At 45.9% G+C, this 16,262-nt stretch overlaps 1 protein-coding gene across 1 annotated transcript in view; it reads right to left on the reverse strand.

Annotated features, from left to right (window-relative positions):
* The window catches only part of LOC115163594 (serine/threonine-protein kinase NLK), a 102,453-nt gene that overhangs the window by 32,508 nt on the left and 53,683 nt on the right, over positions 1–16,262 (reverse strand). Inside the window, exons 4-5 of the mRNA XM_029715611.1 lie at positions 2,831–2,937; positions 2,561–2,646 (exon numbers count right to left, since the gene is read on the reverse strand). Coding sequence (XP_029571471.1) covers positions 2,561–2,646; positions 2,831–2,937 — 193 coding nt within the window. The remainder of the gene's footprint in view (positions 1–2,560; positions 2,647–2,830; positions 2,938–16,262) is intronic.

Here is a 16,262-nt window from a genome sequence, read left to right on the forward strand (position 1 = left end):
GGATTATTTCGATTTCATGTAATGGACATAAACAAAATAGTCCAAATCGGTTAAGTGAAATGAAAAAAATGTGTATACACATTTTTTTCATTTCACTTAACCGGAACTGTAACTGCTCATATATATATATAAAAAAACTGAATGTGTATTCACCCCCTCTGCTATGAAGCCCCTAAATAAGATCTGGTTCAACAAATTACCTTCAGAAGTCACATAATTAGTTAAATAAAGTCCACCTGTGTGCAATCTAAGTGTCACATGATCTGTCACATGATCTCATTATTTATACACCTGTTCTGAAAGGCCCCAGAGTCTGCAACACCACTAAGCAAGGGGCACCACCAAGCAAGCGGCACCATGAAGACCAAGGAGCTCTCCAAACAGGTCAGGGACAAAGTTGTGGAGAAGTACAGATCAGGGTTGGGTTATAAATATATATCAGAAACTTTGAACATCCCACGGAGCACCATTAAATCCATTATTAAAAATGTGTAAGAATATGGCACCACAACAAACCTGCCAAGAGAGGGCCGCCCACCAAAACTCAAGGACCAGGTGAGGAGGGCATTAATCAGAGAGGCAACAAAGAGACCAAAGATAACCCTGAAGGAGCTGCAAAGCTCCACAGCGGAGATTGGAGTATCTGTCCATAGGACCACTTTAAAATGTACACTCCACAGAGCTGGGCTTTACGGAAGAGTGGCCTGAAAAAAGCCATTGCTTAAAGAAAAAAATAAGTGTGTTTGCCAAAAGGCATGTGGGAGATTCTCCAAACATATGGATGAAGGGGTACTCTGGTCAGATAAGACTAAAATGTAGATTTTTGGCCATCAAGGAAAACGCTATGTCTGGCGTAAACCCAACACCTTTTATCACCCTGAGAACACCATTTCATCGGCAGGGACTGGGAAACTGGTCAAAATTGAAGAAATGACGGATGGTGCTAAATACAGGGAAATTCTTGTGGGAAACCTGTTTCAGTCTTCCAGAGATTTGAGGTTCACCTTCCAGCAAGACAATGACCCTAAGCATACTGCTAAAGCAACACTTGAGTGGTTTAAGGGGAAACATTTAAATGTCTTGGAATGACCTAGTCAAAGCCTAGACCTCAATCCAAAAGAGAATCTGTGGAATGACTTAAGGATTGCTGTACACCAGCAGAACCCATCCAACTTGATGGAGCTATAGCAGTTTTGCCTTGAAGAATGGGCAAAAATCCCAGTGGCTAGATGTGCCAAGAGACTTGCAGCTGTAATTGCTGCAAAAGGTGGCTCTACAAAGTATTGACTTTGGGGGTGTGGGTGAATAGTTATGCACGCTCAAGTTTTCTGTTTTTTTGTGTTATTTCTTGTTTGTTTAAAAAAATATATATATTTTGCATCTTTAAAGTCATAGGCATATTGCGTAAATCAAATGATACAAACCCCCCAAAATCTATTTTAATTCTAGGTAGTAAGGCAACAAAATAGGAAAAATGTCAAGGGGGTGAATACTTTCGCAAGCCACTGTATATCAGAAAAGCATCACTAATTACATTTTCCAATGAAAACACTCAATGAAGTTAATCATCAACCTCTTCTATGATGTCACTACAGGGACACTTCCACCTCGGTCTCTTATGACAGCTACGTGCTAAATAACAGCAGTTTTTTTCCCATTTCTTATTTTTGCTATTTTAGTTAAATATAAATTCTGGACAGAATGACAGGAAGTGAAAGATTGGGGGAGCCACATTAGTGTCGCACCGCTACGGGCCTTGTCACATTACTCCAGACGATTACTGCTTGTACACAACTGAATCAAACTGCTTGAGTAGCTGATGCTGCTGAGGGAGGAGATTTTTGGAAGGGGATGTTCATCATCATCATTATGTTCATCATCAGAAATGAAGCGAGGAGTGCCTCGCTCTAAAATAATGGCATACACAGTGATATCATGGGCAGATAGCACACAATGACAGGCAGGCAGGGAGCATCACAGAGGCTGGTAGGGATGGGTTCCACTGAAAATAGCACAGAATGTGTGGGGAGGGTTTCCCGTTTGGGAAATGAGAATTAGGAGCTAAATAAGTAAATGTCTGCTAGAGACAATCTGTTCTCCAGAGTCAGCCAGAGAACACACTGAATCACTCTGTTCTCTCCCCTCTCCCTCCTTCCTTCCTTTCTCTCTCTCTTCCCTTTCCCCCACCCGTGGACTAACACCCCTCCAGTGTCTGTGGGGGGAGGAGGGGGAGCTAAGGGTAGCATAAACCCAGGCAGGGCCTCCATTACCAAGCCCCAGGATGAAGATTTATGTCAGGAGCCCAGCATCATGTACTGTAGAAATGCCACTGGGGCATCGAACCCCCGGTAACACAGGCTACAGAGACTCACCACGCCAGACTGCTACTGAGAGCAAGAGTCAGGAGTGTGAGTGTGTATTTCAGATACTGTACTTCCACAGAGCAGAATCCAACCCCAACTTGACCTCATAAATATAACACTGTCCATCTCAGTTGAGTAATACATGTCATCATCACAGGAGGATGGAGATGTTAGATAGTAGAGGACAGTAGACCAACCTTAAGCACACAGTTGCTGTTGACCAGGAGGTTGCCAGGTTTGATGTCTCGATGTAGGATGCCAGCTGAGTGCAGGTACTTCAGTCCTGCAGAAAAAAACACATGCCAGGAAGGATTCAGTTGAACGGTTTTCAAACAGTTTCTCATGCGAAGGTTGCACCCCGATCTATATCAATGACGATTGAAACTGATATTTGTGAGAAAATCCTGTTTTAATGATTGTAATGTGATCTGGGAGTGTGTGAGCGTGTTGGGGGGGGGGGGTCTTACCTCGGAGGATCTGATAGAGAAACACTTTGACGTGGTCTGAGCTGAGGGGCTGAGGTGACACGATGATCTTATGGAGGTCACTCTGCATCAGTTCTGTCACCACATAGCTGGACGAGGAGTGGTCAAGGAAAACAACACCACAAAGACTACACAAATATTCTGCAGAGAAGAGCTAGTTAGTGGAGAGAGGGGTGGGGGGGGGGTAAATGGAAGTAAGTGGGAATGGGCAGAGGAAAGACTAATCTACAGTGTCTGTTCTGTTACATTCTAACCCACATAAAATGCTGCCACCTTAAATGGATGTTACTGACAGAGGTTCTTCCAATTCCTCTGCAAGGAGCAGCAGTACGGACTGGATCCGTTGTCAGAAAGGGCTCCTGCTGTGAGTTTTAATAGACCTCCACGGTGCCTCTATTTATTTCCTTCTTTCTTGCTCTCTTTCTGCCTCTCTCACACTCTCCTGGGGATGACACTCAGGCAGACCCATTTTGCTCTCCCTCCTCCGTCATCCAGGCAGTGCAGATACATAATACATGTGGCACACCTGAACCACAGTGCATAGAAACGCCTCTCTGATAGAAACAACCTAATCCTGCCATCTAGCACTGTCAGCAGGCAGGCCAACTCCCAGCGCACACAGGCATCCCAACCCAGCCCACTTGTGTGTGTGAGAGAGAGAGATACAGTGACAGAGAGAGCGAGAGAGATTTCTGCAAAAATATCCTCAGTGTACAACGTAAAACACCAAATAATGCATGCAGAGCAGAATTAGGCCGAAACCTGCTAATTATCAAAATCCAGAAAAGAGCTGTTAAATTCTACAACCACCTAAAAGGAAGCGATTCCCAAACCTTCCATAACAAAGCCATCACCTACAGAGAGATGAGGCTGGAGAAGAGCCCACTCAGCCAAGCTGGTCCTGGGGCTCTGTTCACAAGCACAAACAGACCCCACAGAGCCCCCGGACAGCAACACAATTAGACCCAACCAAATCATGACAAAACAAAAAGATAATTACTTGACACATTGGAAAGAATTAACAAAAAAACTGAGCAAACTAGAATGCTATTTGGCTCTAAACAGAGTACACAGTGGCAGAATACCTGCGACTGTGACTGACCCAAACTTAAGGAAAGCTTTGACTATGTACAGACTCAGTGAGCATAGCCTTGCTTTGAGAAAGGCCACCGTAGGCAGACCTGGCTCTCAAGAGAAGACAGGCTGTGTGCACACTGCCCACAAAATGAGTTGGAAACTGAGCTGCACTTCCAAACCTCCTGACAAATGTATGACCATATTAAAGAACACATATTTCCCTCAGATTACACAGATCCACAAAGAATTTGAAAACAAACCTGATTTTGATAAACTCCCATATCTACTGGGTGAAATACCACAGTGGGCCATCACAGCAGCAAGATTTGTGACCTGTTGCCACAAGAAAAGGGCAACCAGTGAAGAACAAACACTATTGTATATAAAACCCATATTAATGTTTATTTATTTTCCCTTTTGTACTTTAACCATTTGCACATCAATACAACACTGTATATACACATAATGACATTCGGGAGGTCTTTAATCTTTTGGAACTTCTGTGAGTGTAATGTTTACTGTAATGTTTACTGAGAAAAACAGAGCGATAGAGAAAGAGAGAGCTAGACAGAGAGTAAAACAGAGAGAGAGAAAGAGAGAGAGACAGAGCGATAGAGATAGAGAGATAGACAAAGAGACAGAGAGAGAGAGAGAGCTAGACCGAGAGAGACAGAGAGAGAGAGACAGAGCTAGACAGAGACACAGAGAGAGAAAGACAGAGTGACAGAGAGAGAGAGAGAGAGCTAGACAGAGAGAGACAGAGAGAGAGCAAGACGGAGAGAGAGAGAGAGAGACAAACAGAGTGAGAGACAGAGAGGGAGCAATAGAGAGAGAGAGAGGAAAAGAGTTATTGGAGCTGAGTGTGCAACATTGCCTCATCAACCCTCCGCAGCTCAGCCAGGGACCTCTGACAAAAGTGCACGCACAAACGCACTCACGCACGCAAGCACGCACGCACACCTACACACACACACACATACAAACACCACCACCAATAAAGATGGAATGAAGCAACTTGAGGCCTGAACACAGAAAAGGAAAAGAAAAGGCAGTGCACACCACACCAGTAGAGGAAGGTTGAGGCCACACCACACCACACCAGTAGAGGAAGGTTGATGCCACACCACACCAGTAGAGGAAGGTTGACGCCACACCACACCACACCAGTAGAGGAAGGTTGATGCCACACCACACCAGTAGAGGAAGGTTGAGGCCACACCACACCACACCAGTAGAGGAAGGTTGATGCCACACCACACCAGTAGAGGAAGGTTGATGCCACACCACACCAGTAGAGGAAGGTTGAGGCCACACCACACCAGTAGAGGAAGGTTGACGCCACACCACACCACACCAGTAGAGGAAGGTTGATGCCACACCACACCAGTAGAGGAAGGTTGAGGCCACACCACACCACACCAGTAGAGGAAGGTTGACGCCACACCACACCACACCAGTAGAGGAAGGTTGATGCCACACCACACCAGTAGAGGAAGGTTGAGGCCACACCACACCACACCAGTAGAGGAAGGTTGAGGCCACACCACACCACACCAGTAGAGGAAGGTTGAGGCCACACCACACCACACCAGTAGAGGAAGGTTGAGGCCACACCACACCACACCAGTAGAGGAAGGTTGAGGCCACACCACACCACACCAGTAGAGGAAGGTTGAGACCACACCACACCACACCAGTAGAGGAAGGTTGAGGCCACACCACACCACACAAGTAGAGGAAGGTTGAGGCCACACCACACCACACAAGTAGAGGAAGGTTGAGGCCACACCACACCAGTGGAGGAAGGTTGAGGCCACACCACACCACACCAGTGGAGGAAGGTTGAGGCCACACCACACCAGTAGAGAAAGGTTGAGGCCACACCACACCAGTAGAGGAAGGTTGAGGCCACACCACACCAGTGGAGGAAGGTTGAGGCCACACCACACCACACCAGTGGAGGAAGGTTGAGGCCACACCACACCAAAACACACCACACCAGTAGAGGAAGGTTTAGTCCACACCACACCAGTAGAGGAAGGTTGAGGCCACACCACACCAAACCACACCACACCAGTAGAGGAAGGTTGAGTCCACACCACACCAGTAGAGGAAGGTTGAGGCCACACCACACCAAACCACACCACACCAGTAGAGGAAGGTTGAGGCCACACCACACCAGTAGAGGAAGGTTGAGGCCACACCACACAAGTAGAGGAAGGTTGAGGCCACACCACACCACACCAGTGGAGGAAGGTTGAGGCCACACCACACCACACCAGTGGAGGAAGGTTGAGGCCAAACCAAACCACACCACACCAGTAGAGGAAGGTTAAGGCCACACCACACCACACCAGTGGAGGAAGATTGAGGCCACACCACACCAGTAGAGGAAGGTTGAGGCCACACCACACCACACAAGTAGAGGAAGGTTGAGGCCACACCACACCACACCAGTGGAGGAAGGTTGAGGCCACACCACACCACACCAGTGGAGGAAGGTTGAGGCCAAACCACACCACACCAGTAGAGGAAGGTTGAGGCCACACCACACCACACCAGTGGAGGAAGATTGAGGCCACACCACACCAGTAGAGGAAGGTTGAGGCCACACCACACCACACCAGTGGAGGAAGGTTGAGGCCACACCACACCACACCAGTGGAGGAAGGTTGAGGCCACACCACACCACACCAGTAGAGGAAGGTTGAGGCCACACCACACCACACCAGTGGAGGAAGGTTGAGGCCACACCACACCACACCAGTGGAGGAAGGTTGAGGCCAAACCACACCACACCACACCAGTAGAGGAAGGTTGAGGCCACACCACACCACACCAGTGGAGGAAGATTGAGGACACACCACACCAGTAGAGGAAGGTTGAGGCCACACCACACCACACCAGTAGAGGAAGGTTGAGGCCACACCACACCACACCAGTGGAGGAAGGTTGAGGCCACACAACACTACACCAGTAGAGGAATGTTGAGGCCACACCACACCAGTAGAGGACGGTTTAGGCCACACCACACCACAACAGTAGAGGAAGGTTTAGGCCACACCACACCACACCAGTAGAAGAAGGTTTAGGCCACACCACACCACACCAGTAGAAGACGGTTTAGGCCACACCACACCAGTAGAGGAAGGTAAAGGCCACACCACACCAGTAGAGGAAGGTTGAGGCCACACCACACCAATGGAGGAAGGTTGAGGAAAAACCACACCAGTGGAGGAAGGTTGAGGCCACACCACACCAGTGTAGGAAGGTTGAGGCCACACCACACTACACCAGTAGAGGAAGGTTGAGGCCACACCACACCAGTGTAGGAAGGTTGAGTCCACACTACACCACACCAGTGGAGGAAGGTTGAGGCCACACCACACCAGTAGAGGAAGGTTGAGGCCGCACCACACCAGTAGATGAAGGTTAAGGCCACACCACACCACACCAGTAGAGGAAGGTTGAGGCCACACCACACCACACCAGTAGAGGAAGGTTGAGGTCACACCACACCAGTGAAAGAAGGTTCAGACCACACCACACCAGTGGAGGAAGGTTGAGGCCACAACACACCAGTGGAGGAAGGTTGAGGCCACACCACACCAGTAGAGGAAGGTTGAGGCCACACCACACCACACCAGTGGAGGAAGGTTGAGGCCACACCACACCAGTGTAGGAAGGTTGAGTCCCCACTACACCACACCAGTGGAGGAAGGTTGAGGCCACACCACACCAGTAGAGGAAGGTTAAGGCCACACCACACCACACCAGGAGAGGAAGGTTTAGGCCACACCACACCAGTAGAAGAAGATTGAGGCCACACCATACCAGCGGAGGAAGGTTGAGGCCACACCACACCAATGGAGGAAGATTGAGGCCACACCACACCAGTGGAGGAAGGTTGAGGCAACACCACACCAGTGGAAGAAGGTTGAGGCCACACACACACAAGCCTGAAACACACTCACACACAGCCGCAGCCAGCTGGAGAAGGCTGAGGACACTGGATGCCTTGTGCTCCGTTGGGTCCTTGCCTCCCTGCAAATAATCCCCTATGTCAGCTGCTCAACAACTCCCCCTCGTTAACAGGCAATAGCGAAAGCGTGTCTTCCTGGGAACCGATATAATGAACAAGACATTACAGACAAAAATACTTCACAATTTACATACATTCAGAAAAATTAACATAGACATTACAGATGTACACACACACATAGTAGATATACAGTTGAAGTCGGAAGTTTACATACACCTTAGCTAAATACATGTAAACTCAGTTTCACAATTCCTGACATTTAATCCGAGTAAAAATTCGCTGTCTTAGGTCGGTTAGGATCACCACTTTATTTTAAGAATGTGAAATGTCAGAATAATAGTAGAGAGAATGATTTATTTCAGCTTTTATTTCTTTCATCACATTCCCAGTGGGTCAGAAGTTTACATACACTCAATTAGTATTTGGTAGCAATGCCTTTAAATTGTATAACTTGGGTCAAACGTTTTGGGTGGCCTTCCACAAGCTTCCGACAATAAGTTGGGTGAATTTTGGCCCATTCCTCCTGACAGAGCTGGTGTAACTGAGTCAGGTTAGTAGGCCTCCTTGCTCGCACATGCTTTTTCAGTTCTGCCCACAGATTTTCTATAGGATTGAGGTCAGGGCTTTGTGATGGCCACTCCAATACCTTGACTTTGTTGCCTTAAGCCATTTTGCCACAACTTTGAAAGTATGCTTGGGGTCATTGTCCATTTGGAAGACCCATTTGCGACCAAGCTTTAACTTCCTGACTGATGTCTTGAGATTTTGCTTCAATAAATCCACATAATTTTCCTCCTCATGATGCAATCTATTTTGTGACGTGCACCAGTCCCTCCTGCAGCAAAGCACCCTCACAACATGATGCTGCCACCCCCGTGCTTCAAGGTTGAGATGGTGATCTTCAGCTTGCAAGCCTCCCCCTTTTTCCTCCAAACATAACAATGGTCATTATGGCCAAACAGTTCTATTTTTGTTTCATCAGACGAGAGAACATTTCTCCAAAAAGTACGATCTTTGTCCCCATGTGCAGTTGCAAACCATAGTCTTGCTTTTTTTATGGCGGTTTGGAGCAGTGGCTTCTTCCTTGCTGAGCGGCCTTTAACTTATGTTGATATAGGACACGTTTTACTGTGGATATAGATACTTTTGTACCCGTTTCCTCCAGCATCATCACAAGGTCCTTTCCTGTTGTTCTGGGATTGATTTGCACTTTTCGCACCAAAGTACATTAATCTCTAGGAGACAGAACGTGTATCCTTCCTGAGCTGTATAACGGCTGCGTAGTCCCATTGTGTTTATACCTGCGTACTATTGTTTGTATAGATGAACGTGGTACCTTCAGGTGTTTGGAAATTGCTCCCAAGGACGAACCAGACTTGTGGAGGTCTACAATTTTTTTTCTGAGGTCTTGGCTGATTTCTTTTGATTTTCCCATGATGTCAAGCAAAGAGGCAACTGAGTTTGAAGGTAGGCCTTGAAATACATCCACAGGTACACCTCCAATTGACTCAAATGATGTCAATTAGCCTATCAGAAGCTTCTAAAGCCATGACATCATTTTCGGGAATTTTCCAAGCTGTTTAAAGGGACAGTCAACTTAGTGTATGTATACTTCTGACCCACTGGAATTGTGAACCAGTAAATTATAAGTGAAATAATCTGTCTGCAAACAATTGTTGGAAAAATGACTTGTGTCATGCAGAAAGTAGATGCCCTAAACGACTTTCCAAAACTATCGTTTTTTAACAAGAAATTTGTGGAGTGGTTGAAAAACTAGTTTTAATGACTCCAACATAAGTGTATGTAAACTTCCGACTTCAACTGTATGTGCCTTCACCCTTCACCCCTCGCTCCCTCTGTATTTTACCACTTGCCTCACACACTCCCTCCCTCTCTCCATCACAAGGCTCTCACTTAAACACTCCTTCCTTTAACAGTAACACCTCTTCCTAACATTCCCTCCCTCGCTCTATCACAAGGCCTCTCCCTTGCCTCACACACTCCCACTCTCGCTCTATCACAAGGCCTCTCCCTTGCCTCACACACTCCCACTCTCGCTCTATCACAAGGCCTCTCCCTTGCCTCACACACTCCCACTCTCGCTCTATCACAAGGCCTCTCCCTTGCCTCACACACTCCCACTCTCACTCTATCACAAGGCCTCTCCCTTGCCTCACACACTCCCTCTCTATCACAAGGCCTCTCCCTTGCATACTTCTACCCTATCCCCTCTCTGCTAGCATCTCTGACACATGGAGAAGAGAAGTGCCAACCTGCCACACCACAGTGGAGAACATGAGGCCCAGGGGCCAAGGATCCATCTATCTGGCCCCGGGCACGGCTCCAGATGCTTCCTTTCTGCTTGATAAAACTAAATGCTTAATTACCACCCGGCTTCTAACCGACAGTATATACACTCTCTCTCTCCATTATAAATAGTGTACGGCTTCTTCAGCAAGAGACATGCAGGGTATAGCCTTAAACATTTATTAATAATTCATATTTTGTTAAAGTGGTCTAAATTTAGAGCCACGCCATGACACACCACGGGGGAAGGACACCCCATGTGGGAGCAAATTATATTTAGCTATGCATCCATGTCATCTCAAAGTGACAATGACTAATAATGACAACATATATTTTCAATAATAGTTCTTAAATCCCACGCAATAGGTAATGTAGGCTGACAATTCATGTATGAACCAACTCATCATTGCCAATTGGAGTTTGACAAATTGTCAGGAAACAACCCAACAAAGCACAGATGAATAATTCCCTCAATTGTATAAGTGACAGGGCAGGGAACAGATTACTTTTGTCCTGTCTCTAATACTGTATAATTATCCTGATGCAAATCATCTCTATGCTTGATTGCTCCGCTGAAATGCAAACTACACTCTTTCCTCTGTGGCCCATGCTCACTCGGTGGTGGTTGACTCTCTCTCTGCTGTGCTGCTGTGGTGACAATAACAAGGCTCTCTCTCTTTCCGGGTACAAAGGCATGCCCTGATTGATAGTGAGAGAGAGAGAGACAGAACACCAGCCACTGGGGCTCTGGACACCTCTAGTCATTCAGAGGAGTGATGGGGATGGAGCAGAGTAACCTACAGTATGAGGAGAGGAATGGGTGGGAAACTGGGGATCAGTTTCTGCTACTCCATTTTACAACAAGAATGGAGTGTCACGCCTGCTCCCGCTCTTCCTCCCCCTGGTGCTGGAGGGCGCGAGGATCCCCAGCATTACGCATGCAAGCCACCATCAGTACGCACACCTGCCTTCCCCCCCGTCACACGCATCAGCTATCATTGGACTCACGTGGACTCAATTACTTGTGTCATTACTTTCCCTATTCCCAAGCTCTGTTCCCTGCTTCGGGATTGATTGTCATATGTCCGTGTTACCCGTGTTCTGACGCTGTTTCTGTCTTGTTCTATGTCTGTTCCCTATTAAATGTTTGACTCCCCGTACATGATTCTCCTCTCCAGCGTCACTCCTTACATGGAAAGGGCAACATACAGTTGAAGTCGGAAGTTTACATACACCTTAGCTAAATACATTTAAACTCAGTTTTTCACAATTCCTGACATTTAATCCTAGTAAAAATGCCGTCGTAGGTCGGTTAGGATCACCACTGTATTTTAAGAATGTGAAATGTCAGAATAATAGTAGAGAGAATGATTTATTTCAGCTTTTATTTCTTTCATCACATTCCCAGTGGGTCAGAAGTTTACATACACTCAATTAGTATTTGGTAGCATTGCTTTTAAATTGTTTAACTTGGGTCAAACGTTTTGGGTAGCGTTCCACAAGCTTCCCACAATAAGTTGGGTGAATATTGGCCAATTACTCCTGACAGAGAAGTGTTACTGAGTCAGGTTTGTAGGCCTCCTTGCTCGCACACGCTTTTTCAGTTCTGCCCACATATTTTCTATAGGATTGAGGTCAGGCTTTGTGATGGCCACTCCATTACCTTGACTTTGTTGCCCTTAAGCCATTTTGCCACAACTTTGGAAGTATGCTTGGGGTTGTTTGGAAGACCCATTTGCAACCAAGCTTTAACTTCCTGACTGATGTCTTGAATTGTTGCTTCAATATATCCACATAATTTTACTCCCTCATGATGCCATCTATTTTGTGAAGTGCACCAGTCCCTCCTGCAGCAAAGCACCCCCACAACATGATGCTGCCACTTCCGTGCTTCACGGTTGGGATGGTGTTCTTCGGTTTGCAAGCCTCCCCCTTTTCCTCCAAACATAACAATGGTTATTATGGCCAAACATTTCTATTTTTGTTTCATCAGACCAGAGGACATTTCTCCAAAAAGTATGATCTTTGTCCCCATGTGCAGTTGCAAACCGTAGTCTGGCTTTTTTTATGGCGGTTTTGGAGCAGTGGCTTCTTCCTTGCTGAGCGGCCTTTCAGGTTATGTCGATATAGGACTCGTTTTACTGTGGATATAGATACTTTTTTACCTGTTTCCTCCAGCATCATCACAAGGTCCTTTCCTGTTGTTCTGGGATTGATTTGCACTTTTCGCACCAAAGTACGTTCATCTCTAGGAGACAGAACGCGTCTCCTTCCTGAGCGGTATGATGGTTGCGTGGTCCCATGGTGTTAATACCTGCGTACTATTGTTTGTACAGATGAACGTGGTACCTTCAGGTGTTTGGAAATTGCTCCCAAGGATGAACCAGACTTGTGGAGGTCTACAATTTATTTTCTGAGGTCTTGGCTGATTTCTTTTTATTTTCCCATGATGTCAAGCAAAGAGGCACTGAGTTTAAAGGTAGGCCTTGAAATACATCCACAGGTACACCTCCAATTGACTCAAATGATGTCAATTAGCCTATCAGAAGCTTCTAAAGCCATGACATCATTTTCTGGAATTTTCCAAGCTGTTAAAAGGGACAGTCAACTTAGTGTATGTAAACTTCTGACCCACTGGAATTGTGAACCAGTAAATTATAAGTGAAATATTCTGTCTGTAAACAATTGTTGGAAAAATTACTTGTGTTATGCACAAAGTAGATGTCCTAACCGACTTGCCAAAACTATAGTTTGTTAACAAGAAATTTGTGGAGTGGTTGAAAAACGAGTTTTAATGACTCCAACCTAAGTATATGTAAACTTCCGACTTCAACTGTATATAAAGGGTAGATGCGCGTGGACAGAGGTAGCTAGTTATATACTTCTACACTGAAGCTCCAGTATTATTGTGTGTATAGACTAGTTGGGTTAGTCTGTGTAGGCTATGGCATCCCTGGCCTGGCCACCTGTGAGCAATCCTTCCCCTTTTAAGCATGTGACCTGGCGCAGAACACACTCCCAGAGGGCTCTGGTTACCTGTTACTATGCCAACCAACGCATTCGAGAAGTGGAAAGTGGCAGAGAGGCACCTGGGGTCTGCTGTATGTCAGGGTGTCACCCCTCCCCCTCCCTGTATGACTAACCCACAGAAGAGAGGAGAGGGAGGGAAGAGGCAAAGGACTAATGTAAACACACGTTGGCAAGGTGAGGTTAGGGGAAACCTAAGAGACATTTTCAGACCTCTTCGGGTTTCCCCTGTTTAAATGACAGTGGAAGATGAGAACCCCCCCCTCCATTAAAGGTCATATTGTAGCAGAACACGACACATCCTCCTACTGTATGGCGCTGTGCATTGGGATGAGTCATTTTGTTTCGTGATGAAAATCCAAGCACGTCCATCCATTTCATAATAACGACCATGAGCAATAGAAGTAATGTAATGAAGCACCTGAAATGTCTTCCTAAATCCATATTTACATTTAATCTAATTGCCTGTGAGTGTCCCTCCCTCCCTCCTTCCTTGGTGTAGTGCATCAGGCTGTAATCATGTCTTCCTGTGTCAGGAGCAGTTTTATTATTACCAGGCTATGCAGGTCTAACTGTGTGTTTGGATAGAAGAGTGTTTTCACTCTAATATGCTACCTGATTAAAAACACCCCCTCTACATAATAACCAGCGTGTAGATCTGTGGAGATCACATTCATATTCCTGTTCTGACAGAGCAGACCAAGACGGAGCCCACACCAGCCTACAGTACTCTGCCGTGGGTGCTTAATAAACACACGCACACACACAAAAGACAGAAGGGGTGTGTCAGACCTCTCGCTCTCTCTCATTCATACATGCACGCAAGCAACTTCAGCAGAGACCTTTATACAAAAATAGGTACAGTCACTTCCGGAACAGCAAATGACTCACTATATATCTGACACATAGATGCAGTCAGACCTCAGTCAAACACACCACACTACTCAGAGCTACAGAGCCAGATTAGCCACCCATTTCCAGACTACGTATTTCAGTAAGAGATTTCAGCAGGATAATATCATTTTCAGAGGGGTATTTCTAGGAATTCTAGAATATAGAAACAGCAGTGGTCAACCAAACATAAGCCTGGGGATTAGATTCAATATCCAAGTCCAAGTTTCCTGACAATGTGAAACTCTCCATAACAGACTCCTGTAAAGCAGGCAGGCATGTGGTTGCCCTGAACGTGCTCTCTCACACTCTCGTTTTCTTGGCAGGTTGTGATAGCCCCATGCCATGTCACGTTGAGGTCTATAAATAGCCTGTTGCTGTGTCAGTAATTCACTAGCCTTCCATGATGTGTGTGTGTGTGTGTGTGTGTGTGTGTGTGTGTGTGTGTGTGTGTGTGTGTGTGTGTGTGTGTGTGTGTGTGTGTGAGGTAATGACCATAGTCAAGGACTGCCATGGTAAAGATAAAGACTGGGGTCAAGTGGAGACACGTTGGCTCAGATAACTCTGGAGATAACCCTTAGTGGAAGACTGTAAAGTTGACCTCTGAACAAAGATGGTGAGATGAGAGAGTGAAGTAGTTTTTAGCCGGGACTAGTAAGGGTGTTGGTAGGTGGTAAAATACATTCTGGTCGCATGTTAACCTTGTTAACCAGGCTGGAGAATGAGATCAGGGGGTGCTAACCCCCTACAAAAGTACAGAGAAAAAAAGCATGCACACCAAAACCCACAGAGGAAATGATCACAAGTTAGCAGAGCTACAGGCCTCAACCCCTACCAGGGCTCTAAACTACAACCAATTTGGTTGCATATGCAACTAAATATTTTGCTGTTTGCTGACAACACGACGGTGGTAGGCCTGATCAGCAATGACGATGAGACAGCCTTTAGGGAGGAGGTCAGTGACCTGGCAGTGTCGTGCCAGGACATCAACCTTTCCCTCAACATCAGCAAGACAAAGGAAGCTGATCGTGAACTACAGGAAACGGAGGGCCGAGCACACCCCCATCTACAGGGCTGTAGTGGAGCGGGTCGAGAGCTTCAAGTTCCTCGTGTCCACATCACTAAGCATATGTACAACGTCATCAGAGCGTGCTGAATGCAAAACTAGAGAGCTTGGTTTGTTTTTGAAAGTTTCTGGAAGTGTTTTCTTGAAAAAAAAACATTTACTAACCTACCTGTTTAATTTAAATCTTGTGATGTGGTTATGCTCAGTTGCTGGGACCACTACTATCTGTCCTGGGATACTGCCAAACCCTAAAGTCTGAAGAGCAGCTGCTTGGCGAAGCAGTTAGCCTAGCTGCTAGCTATAAAGCTAGCCAGGTTTCCATGACTGTCTGCGAGCTGTGCTGGCTGGAACTGCGTTGAGTACCAGCTTTAGCATACGTAGCTACCATAACAAATACCAAAGTATAAAATCTTTGAAATTGTTTTATGTTGTGTTTATATTTTTGTTCAGTGTAGAATGACTATGTATGCAGATCATTCCACACTCTACATGTCAGCACTCAAAGCCAGTGAGCTCTGAAATTCTAAATAAGGAGTTAGTCAGTTTCAGAACTGCTCTTAAATATAACTAAATCTAAAAGCAATGTATTTGGTTCAAAACATTCTCTAAGACCTAAACCTCAACTGGAGTTGTGTATAAAGGGTGTGACCATTGAGTAAGTTGAGGAAGCTAACATCCTAGGTATAACATTGGATGGTCAGTTATCATGGTCAAGTCATATTGACAAAGTTGTTGTGAAGATGGGGAGGGTATGTCTGTTATAAAAAAGATGTTCTGCATTAAAAAAAATTTTTTAAAGCAGCAGCTGGCTCAAAACAGAGCTGCACGCTTTGCGCTTAGCTGCACATACAGAACTAATCAATTATTGTTTTTGTGAGAAATATTATTGTATTGAAATGTCCAATTTGTTTGAATAATCAACTTACATATAGCTCTAAAATACATACTTACTAGAGGTCGACCGGTTAATCCGAATGGCCGATTAATTGGGCCGATTTCAAGTT

The sequence above is a fragment of the Salmo trutta genome, chromosome 26 (genome assembly GCF_901001165.1).
Source record: "Salmo trutta chromosome 26, fSalTru1.1, whole genome shotgun sequence".
In the NCBI taxonomy this organism is placed as follows: domain Eukaryota; kingdom Metazoa; phylum Chordata; class Actinopteri; order Salmoniformes; family Salmonidae; genus Salmo; species Salmo trutta.